The sequence below is a fragment of the Thamnophis elegans genome, chromosome 9, assembly GCF_009769535.1.
Source record: "Thamnophis elegans isolate rThaEle1 chromosome 9, rThaEle1.pri, whole genome shotgun sequence".
In the NCBI taxonomy this organism is placed as follows: Eukaryota; Metazoa; Chordata; class Lepidosauria; order Squamata; family Colubridae; genus Thamnophis; species Thamnophis elegans.
In genome coordinates this window covers 4,169,164-4,186,265 of record NC_045549.1, presented here as the reverse complement: position 1 = coordinate 4,186,265, position 17,102 = coordinate 4,169,164, and the positions used below count along the sequence as shown (strand labels likewise).

At 44.4% G+C, this 17,102-nt stretch overlaps 1 protein-coding gene across 2 annotated transcripts in view; it reads left to right on the top strand.

Annotated features, from left to right (window-relative positions):
* The window catches only part of RNF24 (ring finger protein 24), a 58,555-nt gene extending 43,884 nt beyond the window's left edge, over positions 1-14,671 (top strand). For both annotated transcript variants that reach the window (XM_032224043.1, XM_032224042.1), the window contains exons 2-6: positions 158-307; positions 7,977-8,019; positions 9,428-9,469; positions 11,840-11,919; positions 13,219-14,671. In XM_032224043.1, coding sequence (XP_032079934.1) covers positions 165-307; positions 7,977-8,019; positions 9,428-9,469; positions 11,840-11,919; positions 13,219-13,360 — 450 coding nt within the window. In that variant the 5' untranslated portion in view covers positions 158-164 and the 3' untranslated portion in view covers positions 13,361-14,671. The remainder of the gene's footprint in view (positions 1-157; positions 308-7,976; positions 8,020-9,427; positions 9,470-11,839; positions 11,920-13,218) is intronic.
* Positions 14,672-17,102: the final 2,431 nt, after the last annotated feature.

Here is a 17,102-nt window from a genome sequence, read left to right as displayed (position 1 = left end):
GTATCCTCTTTTTGTTTTGTTTCAAGAGCGGCATTGAAAGATGGGGTGTAAACCCCTCCCCTGAGTTTTGAATTCTTTTTTTTTTTTAATTATCATTATTTTTTAAAAACAGAATTTTGAATTCTCACCATGTGGTTTTTCCTGTTTTTTTCCACAGACCATCCATGAGCTCAGATTTCCAGCATTATAGTTTCAGGATGCCAAACATTGGATTCCAGAACCTGCCTCTCAACATATACATCGTGGTCTTTGGCACGGCGATTTTTGTCTTTATTCTCAGTTTACTTTTCTGCTGCTATTTGATAAGGTAAGAAACAAACACCCCTTTCCTTTTGTGTGTGGGGGAAAATGTAGTTTACTCAAAGAAAGTTCAGAAAGTTTAAAGATTTTAAGATTTACAGTTCAGAAAGTTTAAAGATTTAAAGTTAAGAAAGTTTAAGGATTTAAAGTTAAGAAAGTTTAAAGATTTAAAGCTAAGAAAGTTTAAAGATTTAAAGTTTAAAAACTTTAAGGATTTAAAGTTTAAAAAGTTTAAAGATTTAAAGTTAAGAAAGTTTAAGGATTTTAAGATTTAAAGTTTAAAAAGTTTAAAGATTTAAAGTTAAGAAAGTTTAAGGATTTTAAGATTTACAATTAAGAAAGTTTAAAGATTTAAAGTTTAAAAAATTTAAAGATTTAAAGTTTAAAAAATTTAAAGTTAAGAAAGTTTAAGGATTTTAAGATTTACAGTTAAGAAAGTGTAAAGATTTAAAGTTAAGAAAGTTTAAAGATTTAAAGTTTAAAAAGTTTAAAGACTTAAAGTTTAAAAAGTTTAAAGATTTAAAGTTTAAAAAGTTTAAGGATTTTAAGATTTACAGTTAAGAAAGTGTAAAGATTTAAAGTTAAGAAAGTTTAAAGATTTAAAGTTTAAAAAGTTTAAAGATTTAAAGTTTAAAAAGTTTAAAGATTTAAAGTTAAGAAACTTTAAAGATTTAAAGTTAAGAAAGTTTAAAGATTTCGAGACTGTACAGGTAGTTCTCGATTTACGACCACAATTGAGCCCAAAATTTAAGTGCTGCTAAGTGAAAAATCCGTTAGGTGAGTTTTGCCCCATTTTACGATTTTCCTTGCCGCATTTGTTAAGTGAATCGCTGCAGCTGTTCAATTAGTCACCCGGTCGTTAAAGTGAATCTGGCTTTCCCCATCGACTTTGCTCGTCAGAAGGTCGTCAAAAAGTGACCCCAGGACACGTAAAAACCGTCATAAATATCAGCCAATCATGTGACCTGCAACGGTCATAAGAATGGAAAACAGTTGTAAGTCACCTAAGTCTCAAAAGGGGATCACACCACCCCAGGACACTGCAACCGTCATAAATATGAGTCAGTCAACGAGCATCCAAATTATCAGCGGACGCTGCAAAACTTATGTGAAAAAACGTCTTAAGTCCCCTTTTTCAGTGCTGCTGCAATTTTGAACGGTCACTGAATGAACTGTTGTAAGTCAAGGAGTACGGGAAGTGGTGGCTCAGTGGCTAAGATGCTGAGCTTGTCGGTCAGAAGTTCAGTGGTTCGAATCCCTAAGCACCACGTAATGGAGTGAGCTCCCGTGACTTCTCCCAGCTTCTGCCAACCTAGCAGTTCGAAAGCAGGTAAAAAATGCAAGTAGAAAAACAGGAACCACCTTTGGTGGGAAGGGAACAGCGTTCCATGCGCCTTCGGCATTGAGTCATGCTGGCCACATGACCACGGAGACGTCTTCGGACAGCGCTGGCTCTTCGGCTTAGAAACAGAGATGAGCACCGCCCCCTAGAGTCAGGAACGACTAGCACATACGTGTGAGAGGAACCTTTACCTTTAAGTCAAGTAGTAGTTGTCATTACTTCTTGTTTAAAAATGCAAATGTTGATTTCAGGTAAGTCATGAGTAAGTCTTCAAATGTTTATAAGCAAATTATTAAGGAGGCTTACTTGAGTTGAAGAATGTTCGAATGTTTGGCTCAGCTATTTGTCTTCCTCCTTCACATTCTTCAGGATGAGTGAACACTTGTTCAAATTCTTGAGTTGGGAAGTCCTCATAGTTTCTCTTCAACCCGCTCAGGACAATCAGTCGTTTTGAGAAAAAAATGGCAGTCTTGGATCTAACTCAAAACCTGGGTTTCATTGCGAAGTCAGTCTTGGGTCTAATTGCAAAATTGAAAAGTTGATCTTTACAAAAAGGGAAGCGGTGGCTCAGTGGCTAAAACGCTGAGCTTGTCGATCAGAAAGGTCGGCAGTTTGGCGGTTCGAATCCCTAGTGCCACGTAACGGAGTGAGTTCCCTTGACTTGTCCCGGCTTCTGCCAACCTAGCAGTTCGAAAGCAGGTAAAAAATGCAAGTAGAAAAATAGGGACCACCTTTGGTGGGAAGGGAACAGATGTTCCGTGCGCCTTCGGCGTTGAGTCATGCTGGTCACATGACCACGGAGACGTCTTCGGACAGCGCTGGCTCTTCGGCTTTGAAACGGAGATGAGCACCGCCCCCTGGAGTCGGGCACGACTAGCACATATGTGCGAGGGGAACTTTTATCTTTACCTTAAAAGTTAATCTTGAGTAGTATTGCAAAATTGCCTAGTTATTCTTTGACTTAATCCTAGAGCTAGGTCTATTTGCAAAGTTCATCTTGAAAAATGGCAGTTGGTCTTGGATTTAACCCAAAACCTGGGTTTAATTGCTAAGTTAGTCTTGGGTCTAATTGCAAAATTGCAAAGTTAGTCTTGGGTCTAATCCAAGACCTTAAAGCTAACCTAATTGCAAGGCCAGCTTTAGGTCCAACTACAAAATTGCCAAGTTATTCTTTGGTGAAATCCCAGAGCTAGGTCTTAATTGCAAAGCTTACTCTTGGGTCTAATTGCAAAATTGCAAATTAGTTTTAGGTCTAGTCCAAATCCAGTCCCACCTGCTTGGAGGCACCTGGATCATCACTTTGGGGGGAAATTACCAAGCTACTTTTGGGTTACTCCAACCTTTGTTTTAAGACGGGTCGGCAACCTTAAATACTCAAAAGAGCCACAAAAGTCGTAACCGGAAGCCCCCCCCCCCCCTTCAGTTCTGGAGCTGACCGGAAGTCCGGTTCCTCCACCATAGAGTCTCCTCCTAGTGCGGTGTCCTTTTTCATCTGATGACTGGAAGCTCGGTTGCCCCACCATAGAGTTTCCTCCTAGTGCGGCGTGCTTTTTCCTCTGATGACCGGAAGTCCGGTTGTCCCACCATAGAGTCTCCTCCTAGTGCGGCATCCTTTTTCCTCTGATGAACGGAAGTCCAGTTCCCCCACCATAGTCTCCTCCTAGTGCGGCGTCTTTTTTCCTCTGATGACCGGAAGTCCGGTTGCCCCACCATAGAGTCTCCTCCTAGTGCGGCGTCCTTTTTCCTCTGATGAACGGAAGTCCAGTTCCCCCACCATAGAGTCTCCTCCTAGTGCGGCGTCCTTTTTCCTCTGATGACTGGAAGTCTGGTTGCCCCACCATAGAGTTTCCTCCTAGCGCGGCATCCTTTTTCCTCTACCTGTTCTAACCAAAAGCCCTATCAATTGAGCTGACTGGCGACAGGGAGCCGCAGCAGAGGGATGAAAGAGCCACATGCGGCTCCAGAACCACAGATTGCAGACCCCCTGTCTTAAGAGGAAGTGCAGATGGGTGATTGGGGCGGGGGAGGAGGATGGATTTTAGCAGGGGTGAAGCCGTTCCTCTGGAAAACGATCAAATCGCTTATAGCTTTGCCTCCGGTTTGCAAAGTCCCGCCTTCCGGTGCTTTGAAGCAGAAGGGGATTAAGCAAGGGTTTGTAGCGCGAGCGCCGAGTCAAGTTGGCTTGCTTCTTGCTTCAGAGTCGGTTCAGTAAGTTGTGCTTGCTAAGTGTACACATTGCACAACGGGGAGCCCAGCTTAAACCGAAGCAAGTTCCTGCCCACAGGGGAACAGATGAGGAAGTATAAAGGAAAATTACGTTCGCTTAGCAGATAGAACAGAGAAATAATGCATGTTTCATTGCATGCTAACCTACATGGTACGCAGGGTGCTAATGGCTTGGGACTTGGGTGAGTGACATTGTAGGGCCTAACCCGTTGTGGGAAACCCAAGAGAGAAAATTTGAATCCCTCCCCAAATTGGTGGCAGCTCCAGGGGCCCCAGGACTCCTCTCTTGGGTCCAGTTTGGAGAGAAGGATGGGCTTTCTCCATTAGAAGTTTGGAAAACAGCCAAGGCCAGCTCTGTAGGAGGAAGTGAAACATGAACTGTTCTCCTGAAGGTTGTAGGAAAGGTGTAGGTGAGAGATGATGGTTGTTGGTCTTGGGGGGGTGGGCTGGGTGTTTTAGTCTTCACTACTGTGCTGCCCCAGCAGTATATAGCTAGTGTAGGAATTAAGAACTGTCTCCTTTAAGACACTACCTCATGGGAAATGCAGGCAGAGACTGCCTTGTGGGAAATGTAGTTCCATGACATGTGAACTGTTTATGATTGGCCACCGGGGCATCTTGCCCACATCCAAAGTTTATAGCCGGGCAGTTTAATTGCTTTTGTGAACCGGAATAGTAGCATTCTACATCTCCACTCAGCATGGGGATAAAATCATCCTCTTTTTACACTACATGTAGGAATTAAGAACTGTCTCCTTTAAGAAACTACCTCATGGGAAATGCAGGCAGAGACTGCCTTGTGGGAAATGTAGTTCCATGACATGTGATCACATCTCTGTTTATAATTGGCCATCGGGGCATCTTGCCCACATCCAAAGTTTATAGCCGGGCAGTTTAATTGCTTTTGTGAAGCGGAATAGTAGCATTCTACATCTCCACTCAGCATGGGGATAAAATCATCCTCTTTTTACACTACGTGTAGGAACTAAGAACTGTCTCCTTTAAGAAACTACCTCATGGGAAATGCAGGCAGAGACTGCCTTATGGGAAATGTAGTTTCTTAAAGGAGACAGTTCTTAATTCCTACACTAGCTATACACTGCTGGGGCAGCACAACTACCGTAGAGTTTTGGAAACTTCTTGGAGTTGATGGGAGCAGGGTTGAAGCAGAAGAGGGGAGCCAAAGAGAAGGTGATGGTGATGAGATGGAGAAGGAGATGGAAATAGAGACGGAGAAAGAAATGGGGATTGACAAGGAGATGGGAAGCTAATGAAGGAGAAGGAGATAGAGAAGGAAATGAATGAGATGGAGATGGAGAAGAAGGAGATGAGATGGAGAAGGAGGGAGATAGAGGTAGCTGGAGAGGGAGATGAGATGGAGATGCAGGAGACGGTGATGGAGATGAGATAGAGATGGAAGAAAATGGAGAAGGAGAAGGAAATGAAGGAGATGGAGATGGAAAAGGAGAAAATAAGAGAGATGAAGAAGAAGGAGATGAGGTGGAAAAGGAGGGAGATAGAGATAGCTGGAAAGGGAGATGAGATGGAAATGCAGGAGACAGTGATGGAGATGAGATAGAGATGGAAGAAAATGGAGAAGGAGATAGAGAAGGAAATGAAAGAGATGGAGATAGATGGAGATGCAGGAGACAGTGATGGAAATGAGATAGAGATGGAAAAATGGAGAAGGAAATGGAGATAGAGAAGGAAATGAAAGAGATGGAGATAGAGATGGAGAAGAAGGAGATGAGATGGAGAAGGAGGGAGATGGAGATAGCTGGAAAGGGAGATGAGATGGAGATGCAGGAGACGGTGATGGAGATGAGATAGAGATGGAAGAAAATGGAGAAGGAGATAGAGAAGGAAATGGAAGAGATGGAGATAGAGATGGAGATGGAGAAAATAAGGGAGATGAAGAAAAAGATGAGATGGAGAAGGAGAGAGATGGAGATAGATGGAGATGCAGGAGACAGTGATGGAGACGAGATAGAGATGGAAAAAATGGAGAAGGAAATGGAGATAGAGAAGGAAATGAAAGAGATGGAGATAGAGATGGAGAAGAAGGAGATGAGATGGAGGGAGATGGAGATAGCTGGAGAGGGAGATGAGATGGAAATGCAGGAAACAGTGATGGAGATGAGAAGAAGATGGAGTTGGATTAAAAAAGAAAAACCAAGAAAGCGATGGAGATGATATGGAGAAGAAGACGGGAGGAAGGTTGGGTTTCGTTTGTGAGGTTCCCATCTAGAATTTGGAAGGGCCCAATCACAGAGCTACTTCAGGTTCACACCCTCGGTGTTGCAGCTCCCAAGATGTCGGAACCAGATGGTCAGTGGGAATCTTTCCAAAGCAAATTCTGAATTAATCCTCTCCGATCCAAACCAGGGTGCTCGGCTTTCTCCGTTCTGTCCCAGACGGTCTTGCACACCCTTCGGAGACGTCTGCTGTGGGATTTCATCACAAGATCTGTGCACATTCTGAGTTTTTTTTATTTTATTAAATGCATCCTTGAATTCTGTGTTAGGGTGTGAAACAGCACAAAGAGGCCTTTTTAAAAAATATATAACTTAAAGTAGAAAGTGCTCTTTGCCTCCTATCTCAAACCTCTTTGTACTTCTGCGGTACTCCAAAGCCCATGATGCTTGCTACTCGCTCAGCTCCTCACGCTGACGCGTTGCCTTTTATCCTCCTCCTTTGTTTCAAAGCCGAGTGACTCACAGGATTACTTAGTGGAATCTTTCTTTATTGTTCTCCGAGATAATGTCTCCGGCGCACCAAAGGTTTGATATTCCATGCGCGGCCATTTGTCCCAAAGAGGAGCGTTCTGGGCGTTGTGCGCGCGTGTTTTTAATTCACGGAAGGGGGAAACCAGAGCCGTAAATTCTATTTTCACTGCGTTTCACCAATGGGACAATGTTTTTTTAAAAAAAACACGGTGTCCTCTCTTTTGAGGAAACCCTTCTGTCTCCGTACCAACTCCTCAACCGCTTTTATATTTTCTCTCTCGGGGGACAAATTGTACATTTTGAGGGCCAGAAATCTTTGGTATCGTACTTGATCACCCTATCACCCGACATGAGAAAAATAGGAGGTCCTTGGTGCCCTCTGAGCTTGGTGGTTTTCTTGCAGATGTTTCATGACCCAACTAGAGAACATCATCAGTGCTAGAAGGGAGTGGGACATGTGGAGAGGAGGAGGAGGGGGGAGGAGGAGGAGGACTGTGGGGTTCTTGGTGCTCTCTGAGCTTGTTGGTTTTCTTGCAGACGTTTCATGACCCAACTAGAGAATGTCATCAGTGCTAGAAGGGAGGGAGGTTTGCAGGGAGGAGGAGGAGGAGGAGGAGTAGGAAGAGGGAGAACTATGGGGTCCTTGGTGCTCTCTGAGCTTGGTGGTTTTCTTGCAGACGTTCCATGACCCAACTAGAGAACATCATCAGTGTTAGAAGGGAGTGAGGTTTGCGGAGAGGAAGGGGAAGGGAAGGAGAGGAGGGGGAAAGGAGGAGGAGGAGGACTGTGGGGTCCTTGGTGCTCTCTGAGCTTGGTTGTTTTCTTGCAGGCATTTCATGACCCAACTAGGTAACGTCGTCAGTGCTAGAAGGGAGGAGGGTTTGCAGAGAGGAGGAGGAGAAAGAGGAGGAGGAAGTGGAAGGTGAGGAGGAGAATTGTGGGATCCTTAGTGCTCTCTGAGGTTGGTTGTTTCCTTGCAGGCGTTTCATGACCCAACTAGGTAACATCATCAGTGCTAGAAGGGAGGAGGAGGGTATTCTCTGAGCTTAGTGGTTTTCTTGCAGACATCTCATTACCCAAGTAGGCAACATCATCCACTCAAGGAGGAGATGGGGCTTCCAGAGAGGAGGAAGAGGAGGAGAAGGATGAGTAGCGGGGGCATCCGTGCTCTCTGAGCTGGGCTGTTTTCTTGCAGATGTTTCAGGACCCAACTAGGTAACGTCATCCATGCTTGAAGGAAGGAGCGGTTGCAGAGAGGAGGAGTGGGAGAGGAGTGGGAGAACTGAGGGGAGCTACCTATATTTTGTGTGTGTTTCCCCCCTCCCCCGTGTGTGTATTTAAATCTCCTTTTACATATATATGTTTGGTTTTTTGTTTTCCAGATTAAGACATCAAGCTCATAAAGAACTTTACGCCTATAAACAGGTGAGCCCGAGCTGATTTTCCATTATCCAGGCAATGCAATGGAGAGTAAATTCTCATTATTTGCAGCACCTATGTTCTAATGCCTTGGTGAGGCCACACTTGGAATATTGCATCCACTTCTGGATGCCACAATATTAAAAAAAAAAAAAAGATGAGACTCTAGAAAGAGTGCAGAGAAGAGCAACAAAGATGATTAGGGTTCTGGAGGCTAAAATATGTGAAGAACGGTTGCAGGAACAGGGTATGTCTAGTTTAATAGAAAGAAGGACCAGGGGAGACATGATAACAGTTGTTCTGAGCTAGGTTTCCCCAAAAAGCCCGAGGCAGACTTCCTGGTTGCGACAAAACCCCTTTTATTAAACGAATGTGAGGTTTGCATTTTAGGTAGGTTAAAGAACAATAAATAAAATATATATAGAAAAAAAAACACGAGATATTAAAAATGACTGCAAGTAAAGGAAGCTATATTTCTTCCAAATTTATAACATCTAAAATGAGGAATCGTAACTCCCCGTTTGAGGGGGAGCATGAAAGATTCATGTAAGAGTCCAAGGAATCTATTAAAAGAGGTGAATAAAACGAATGTGAGAAATTTAACACTTCCAAGCTCAATCTATCTATCTGGATCTATCCTGAAGTTTGTTTTCATGCCTAAAAATGAATTAATTTTCAATCTATCTGTTCTGAGCTAGGCTTCCCCAAAAAGCCCGAGGCATAGTCTTGGTCCCAACAAAACCCCTTTTATTAAACGAAGGTGAGTTCCTCTCCTTCACATTCAGCCAAGGCCTGGCAAACAGTCTTTCCAAGGAATATTTATGACCACAGACCTTATCTATCTTGGAAAGCTGCCATGTAGATATTTTCCAAATGAGGTGCTGTGCAAGGAAAGGCTGGGCACAGAGTCTCTGAGATTCAGGGACAGATCTTCACACTCCTGAAACAAATCTTAACAATCGAACAAAAGGATTGTTTCCTGTAAAAGCCCACTCCCCTTTTGCTCCTTTTATTTCCTCTGGGAGGGGCCATTCACCGTCCACCTGTGGCCTTACTCCCAAGTCGACCCCTGTTGTTTAGCTCTTCCCTTCGCTCTGCGCATGCACACACTGGGAACAGACTCCAGCTGTTCTTCTGCCTCACTGATGTCTGACTCTGAACGCAGCTGATAACTGTCAGACGGCCCTGGCCCCCTCTCTGCCTCCAACACAGAGCCCTCATCAGAGCCTTCCCCAGACTCCAGGACTGGCCCAGGTTCTTCCCCAACCTCCTCACTCCGCTGGCGGGCTACAACAGGGTTGGGGGGGCAAATGCATTTATAAAGACTTCAGAAAATTTTGGGGTTGTATTTTGCTTTTTTCTATCTTTTGCAACGATAGCATTCCCCTGCCAATATATGATTCTTTGTTTTCAGGTTATCCTAAAGGAGAAAGTCAAAGAATTGAATTTGCACGAGGTAAGCTGGCCCGTCGGTTGCTTAAACTACCATTGACTGATTAAGATCTCAGCATCTCGGGCTAAACCATACGATGAACGATTGAGGGAAATAGATGCGTCTAGTGGCAGGAAGGCTTAAAGGTGACATGATAGCAGCCTTCCAATCTCTGAGGGGCTGCCACGAAGGAGAGGGGTTGTCAACCTGTTCTCCAAAGCAGCAGAAGGCAGGGCAAGAAGAAATTTATCTCCACAATTAATCCGTGGAACTCCTTGCCTCCAGAACTTGTGGGTGCTCCATAACTATTTATTTATTTATTTGGCTTTCAGCTTTCTCTAAGCGGTTTACAATTTTTTTTAGTAAATTGAGTCAGCAACTTGCCCCCACAGTCTGGGTCCTCATTTCACCCACCTCGGAAGGATGAGTTGACCTTGAGCCGGTGAGATTTGAACCGCTGAACTGCAGATCACAGTCAGCTGAAGTGGCCTGCAGTACTGCACCCTAACCACTGCGCCACCTTGGCTCAATACTGGAGGGTTTTTTTAAAAATTGATTGGACAACCACTTATCTGAAATGGTATAGGTCTTCCTGCCTGAGCACGAGGTTGGTCTAGAAGACCTCCAAGGTCCCTTCCAAACCTGTGATTCTACGTTCTATTTTGTTATGTCATCTCCATTGTCATGTCTACATCTTCGTTGTAATTTAGCCTGGGTAACAAACTGCATTTGGAGTGTCTATCATTCATCCATCTATTCTATCCATCCATCCATCTACCTATCTATCAATCTCTCTCGCCCTCTCTCCATCATCTATCTATTTATCTATCTATCTATCTATCTATCTATCTATCTATCTATCTATCTATCTATCTATCTATCTATCTATCATCTATCTATCTATCTATCTATCTATCTATCATCTATTCTAGCTATCTAATCTATTTACATATCTATCTATTCTATCTGTCTACCGTGTTTCCTCGAAAATAAGACATAGTCTTATTTTCTTTTGACCCCCGAAATAAGCGCTTGGCCTTATTCTGGGGGAGCCATTATTATTATTATTATTATTATTATTATTATTATTATTATTATTATTATTATTATTTTAAAGGTTTTATTTCTTTTAAAAAACACAAATATTTCATCATTCGTCAATCATTAAAACATTGAAGTACAATTTTTTTGTATGCCCCTCCCTCCACCCCCCCAACCCCCCTCCTCCTTCCCCCCCCCAACTTCCCAGAACCCGTACACGGTATGGATTTTTAACTAACACAGTCTAAAATCTATTGAGAAAAAAGAAATAAAGAAATTAATGACATTCTACATTGACCTTAGCTTCTTCTTACTGAACTAACTTTAAACAGTTTAAATCATTCCTGATCTTAAGCATAGGCTAACTGGAGTTTCTTGGTCCCGTATTTATTTTGTATATAGTCAATCCATTTTTTCCAGTCTCGTTTATATCTCTCATTTGAGTGATCTTTAAGATATGCCGAAATTTTAGCCATCTCGGCTAAGTTTGTAACTTTCAATGTCCATTCTTGGATTGTAGGCAAGTCTTCCTTCTTCCAGTATTGCGCCACCAACAGTCTTGCTGCAGTTATTAGGTGCAGAATCAAATTAGTCTCTACCACTGTAAAGTCAGTACATATACCTAGTAAATTATTATTTTTGAAGTGCAGGAGGCGGCGAGCGTGGTCACCTCGTGGCTGCTGCTGTGTTGCAATATTTTCGGGGAGGGCTTATTTTAGCGCATGTACACAAAAGCCTGATTGGGCTTATTACCCGGGAAAGTCTTATTTTCGGGGAAAGAGGGTAATATCTATCTATCTATCTATCTATCTATCTTTCCCCCCTCTCTATCTATATATCTTTCCCCCCTCTCTATCTATATCTTTCTCTCTCTCTCTCTTTCCCTATCTCTCTTATCTATTCTATCTAATCTATCAATCAATCCATCTAATTTATCTATTTACTCTTTCTCTACCCTCTCTGTCTCTTTAATCCATCTGCCTGCCTATCACATCTGTCTGTCTTGTCAAATGTAGAAACCCACCACCTCATTCACCATAGCAAAACAGCACGGAATTCCTTCCCCAAAACCCGTTTGACGAATCCTGCAAACTCCCTCCCTCCGAACGGGTTTCCCTCCAAGGACGCTTTAGCCTTAGCGTAAAAAGGCTAAAGCCTTTTTTTAAAATTGACGCAGGGAGAATTGTCCTCACAGACAACTTAAGTGGCATTTATTCGTTTTCCAGAAAATTCCTTTCGGCTGTTTTATTAACATTTTCCCCAATCCCTTTTCTTGTCCCATTTCTGTACTTTTGACATCCCCTTGCAAACTCGGGTTGTCTGCAAATCCTTTCTTTTGCTTCTTTTTTCAAGATCTGTGCCGTTTGTTTAGAAGAATTCAGACCCAAAGATGAGCTGGGAATTTGCCCCTGCAAACATGCGTTCCACAGAAAGTAAGTTACGATCGACTAGTAGCGTGCTCTCCGAATTGGGGGGACGTTTAAGGTGTTGCGGACTTCAACTCCCAGAATTCCCCAGCCAGCATCTGACTGCGTGGGGTGCTATTGGCAGCATCTCTGCAATCACATGATCAAAATTCGGGCACTTTGGTAACTGGCTTGTGTTTATGACAAGTTTGCAGTGTCCCAGGATCATGGGATCACCACGGGTGATCTTCCCAGCTGATCTCCCGACAGGCAAAGTCTAATGGGGGGTGGGTGGGAATGGATTCCCTTAATGACCGTATGATTTATTGAAAACAACTGCAGGGATTCGCTTAACAGCTGTGGGGAAAAGGTCACCAAATGGGGCCAAACTCATTTAACAACTTGTTGATGTTATTTAATGACCCCATAATCCCTTGTGGGGTGGAGTCTGGGCAACTGAATGGCACTGAGTGTTTACTGGCCAGATGCCCTTCCTGTCCCCAATGTGGAGTTTTGTCCAGCAGATGCATTCTCATTGCACTCAGAGAGAGAAATATCTGCCCCCATCTAGGATCCAACTCACAGCCTCCTGATTGTGAGGTGGGAGTTTTACCTCTAGGCCACTGCACCACTCTTGCTTAGCAACAAAAAAATGCTAGGTGTTTTGGCCCGCCAGTGGCCAACGGAGCTGGCAGCAGATTCGGACGGTGAGGAGGTTGGGGAGGAAGATGGGCCAGTCCTGGAGTCTGGGGAAGGCTCTGATGAGGGCTCTGTGTCGGAGGCAGAGAGGGGGCCAAGACCGTCCGACAGTTATCAGCTGCCTTTGGAGTCAGACATCAGTGAGGCAGAAGAACAGCTGGAGCCTGTTCTCAGTGTGTGCATGCAGAGTTGCCAGACGAAGGGAAGAGCTAAAGAACAGGGGTCAACTTGGGAGTAAGGCCACAGGTGGATGATGAATGGCCCCTCCCAGAGGAAATAAAAGAGGAGCGAAAGGGGAGTGGAGTTTGCAGGAGACAATCAGTTCGCTTAATTGGTTCGTGACTCTCCGAGACTCTTTGCCAATTTCTGCAGATCTCGGCCTGGCAGCTCTCCAAGCCAGATAAGGTCTGTGACTATAAATCCTCCCTTGAAAGACTTTTCTCTCTGTGAATGAGCATAATTCACAGGAAATGAATAAAAGGGGCTTTGTCGGGACCAGGAGTTGGCTTCCTGCTCTGGTTAAGCCTAGGTCAGAACCCTAGGCTCAATTGTGGTCATAAACTGAGGACTATCAGTAAAGCTTACTTTTTTCTTCCTTTCTCTCTCTCTCTCTCTCTCTCCTGACAGATGCCTCATTAAATGGTTGGAGGTCCGGAAAGTTTGTCCTCTCTGCAACATGGCCGTCCTGCAGTTGGCCCAGCTTCACAGCAAGCCGGATCACCCCGGACCGCCCCAGGAACCCCTGCCCGGCACAGCCAACATCGTATAGCTCCCCACCGGCTGCCCCTTTCTTCTCCCTAACAGACTCCAATTCCCACAGAGACTCGCCAGTCTCTGACCCTGCCGCTCACGGCCTCCAAGCATTTTCCCGGACTCCCTTTATCTCATGAAAAACATCCGGGACGCACCGAAGGGGAACCGATGCTCCGAGTAGGGGGGGAAAAACCCGAAAGGACAAGAACCCGCCAGGACACTGGCGAGTCTGCGGTTTTGTTTGTCTCTTAAATTTTATTTTTATTTTTATACGTGCACTTTACCGAGAGAGGCGTGCGGAGGTCAGCTGTCGGTTTTGGATTCAAATCAGACGGCCAGAGAGAGAGAGCGAGAAAGGGAGCCTTCAAAAATGGGATTCGCCGTAGGGAGCAAGTGTTCCTCTCCAGAGAGAGAGAGAGAGAGAGAGAGGCCACAACGTGAGAAAAATTGTGTTCGATTCCAGCATGTAGGATGATCTTCTCACAGATTTGCTGGGGGAGATCCCGGGGCCGAAATCCAAGCAAGGAAATCCTCGTTGGAGGAAGAGCCGGGATAAGGATAAGATTGTGTGTCGTTCGTTGCAATTCCCGCGACTTCGGGATCGGTAAAGGAGTCGCCTCCAGAGGAAACACGGCTTGGTTTAAAACGAGAATGGGGTTCTGTCGGAATTGTGACTTTGGGGAGGGGGCGTTTGCCAATCTCCCCGAGCCTCGGGGATTCCCCGTTGAAAAGGGAAGGAGGGGAAGAAAAAGCTTCTCGCCGACTGTCGGCTACTTTCGGAGACATTGAGGAGCCGATGAGGTCCCGAATAAATTCCTTGGACATTGTAGGGACGATGGGACTGGCCGTACGGCCTCCGTCTCTCGTTCCCCTCATGGGAATTTTTCCCCGAATGGTTTGCCGGCACAGAAAGATATCTTGCAGAATTTGCGTGGATTTGATTTTCTTTCTTTTTTTTCCAATGTAAAAGTGAGATACATTTCGGGGCCCTGATGGAGTGTTGAAACGGGTTTTGCAAGAGTGACAGGCAGATTTGGGTGGTACAATTCCTCTAGGTAGAGACCGGCGGTCGTAAAAAAAAAAAAAAAAGTCTTCCCGGCCCAGATTTAGGTTGTACGCGCTGGTCGACCAAGATGAAAAATAAATATATGAGGGAAAGCTGAGGAATTGTGAAAAAGCTCACCCCAATCTTTCCTGGAATCTCGTGATATTGCCGAGAATCATGTTTCCCTCTTGTGTGAAATCAGCCAGAATTTGTCCGATTTTCACAAATGTTTTATTAAAATTATGGGGAAGCAACTGGAATGGCTTCTACCCATTGCACTTATATCATCATCATCTTCTTCTTCTTTTAGCAACCCCATAATCCCTTGCGGGGTGGAGTTTAGGCAACTGAATGGAGTGAAGTATTTACTGGCCAGATGCCTTCCTGTTGCCAATACGGAGTTATATTTGGCAGATGCATTCTCCCCATGCTCAGAGAGAGAAATATCTGCCTCTGCCTAGGATTGAACTCACAGCCTCCTGATTGTGAGGCGACAGCTCCACCTCTAGGCCACCGCACCACTCCTCCATTGCACATGTATCCCATCCCCAAACTGGTGTAGGACAACAGCTCCCAAAATCCCCAGCCATTCCAAACTGAGAATTCTAGGAACAGCAGCCCGCAAACCATCTGGAGGGCAGCTGAGAACGGCAAGCTACCGAAACGAGAACACTTTCCTTCCAAATCCTTTATTTTCCGCTCATCAAAATCTGGACTTCCATCTGATTTATGCACTCTCCCCCTCCCACCCCGCAGCCATGCCAAAGTTGGACACCCTGATATACATCACTGTTCCTTCGGGCCCTCCGATAACAACATCATTTCCTGATTTCTGGCAACAAGTTTCATGGAGTTGGCAAGAACAGCCCAGGCACACAATTGTCCTTAACCACCTTAGAGGACCCCCAAGTCCAGTCGTCCCCCTCCTGTTTCTCCCCCCCCAAAAACCCCCCCACCATTTTGTAAATATGCCTGACTCTTGAGAGTTTATGAACCTTAGTGGTCCAACATGGATCCAGACATATTTGTACACTAATTATATATATATATATATAATTACTGATATTTATTTATCAGCACAAATACAACATATATATATATATATATATATATATATATATACATATATATATATACATATATATATATATATATATATATATATATATATATATATATATATATATATATATATATATATATATATTTCTGCAGCAGAATTTTTTTTTTAAAGAAAAGGACAAAAGAAATTGAGTCGCTGGGGTTTTATTTTGTAAGCTCTATTTTTGTATATTTAATTGCTATTTTAAAATTCTAATGCATCTTTTTTGCTAATCATACACACACACACACAAACATACACACACACACTCTTAAAAGAAAAAGAAAAACCGGGGCGGGCGTTCGCATGCGATTTGACTTGAAATGTAAATAAAAAGCAAATTTTGGACATCACAGAGCGGATGATGGATCTGTATGGGGCAAAGGGGCTTTGGATAATCCTCCGGAGATAATCTGCCTTCAGTTGTGGGAAGAGGAGGAGGAGGAGGAAGGGAGGAGAACTGTGGGATCCTTGGTGCTCTCTTAGCGGTTTTCTTACAGACGTCTCATTACCAAATCAGGTAACAACATCAATGATAGAAGGGGATGAGGTTTGCAGATAGGAGGAGGAGGAGGAGGACTGGGATTCTTGGTGCTCTCTGATCTTAGCGGTTTTCTTGCAGACATCTCGTTACCAAATCAGGTAACAACATCAATGATAGAAGGGGATGAGGTTTGCAGATAGGAGGAGGAGGAGGAGGACTGGGATTCTTGGTGCTCTCTGATCTTAGCGGTTTTCTTGCAGACATCTCGTTACCAAATCAGGTAACAACATCAATGCTAGAAGGGATGAGGTTTGCAGATAGGAGGGGGGGAAGAGGAGGAGGAGGACTGGGATCCTTGGTGCTCTCTGAGCTTAGTGGTTTTCTTGCAGATGTCTCATTACCAAACTAGATTACAGCATCAATGCTAGAAAGGGGGTGAGGTTTGCAGAGAGGAGGAGGAAGAGGAGGGCTGCTACACACAGATTTCCAATCCAAGCAAGCACTTCCCAGTTTAGTAACGTCGTCGTAAGAGGAAACAACAAAAAGAGGGGAATTCTACTGGCAAACGTGGTAGTAATACAGGCAGTCCTCGATTTGCGAACAGAATGGAGCCCAAGATTTGTGCTGCTAAGTGAGACGCGTGTTACGTTTTGGCCCCTTTTACGACCTTTTCTTGACACACCCCTGAAGCCAATCACTGCAGCTGTTAAGCGAGTAACACGGTTGTTGAGTGAATCCGGCTTCCCCATTGAATTTGCTGGTCAGAAAGTCGCAAAAGGGGATCATGTGCACACACTCACACCCTGGACACTGCAACCGTCATAAATATGAGTCAGCCGTCAAGCATCCGGGATGTAAATCTCATGACCGTACCTGCATGTTGTCAAAACACAGGAAATAGATTTCCTTCGTTAACCATGTCGTGTGAACCCTGCCAAATGGGGCATCCAAAGCCGATGTCTTTTGGTTTGGTTCCATTCCTTGCACAAAGAATAGAGCCGGAAGGGACCTTGGAGGTCTTCTAGTCCAGCCCCCTGCTCAGGAAGGAGACCCTATACCAGGGTCAGCAACGCAAAGGTTGTAACCGGAAGCCCCCCCCCCATTCAATTCTGGAGCCGACCGGAAGT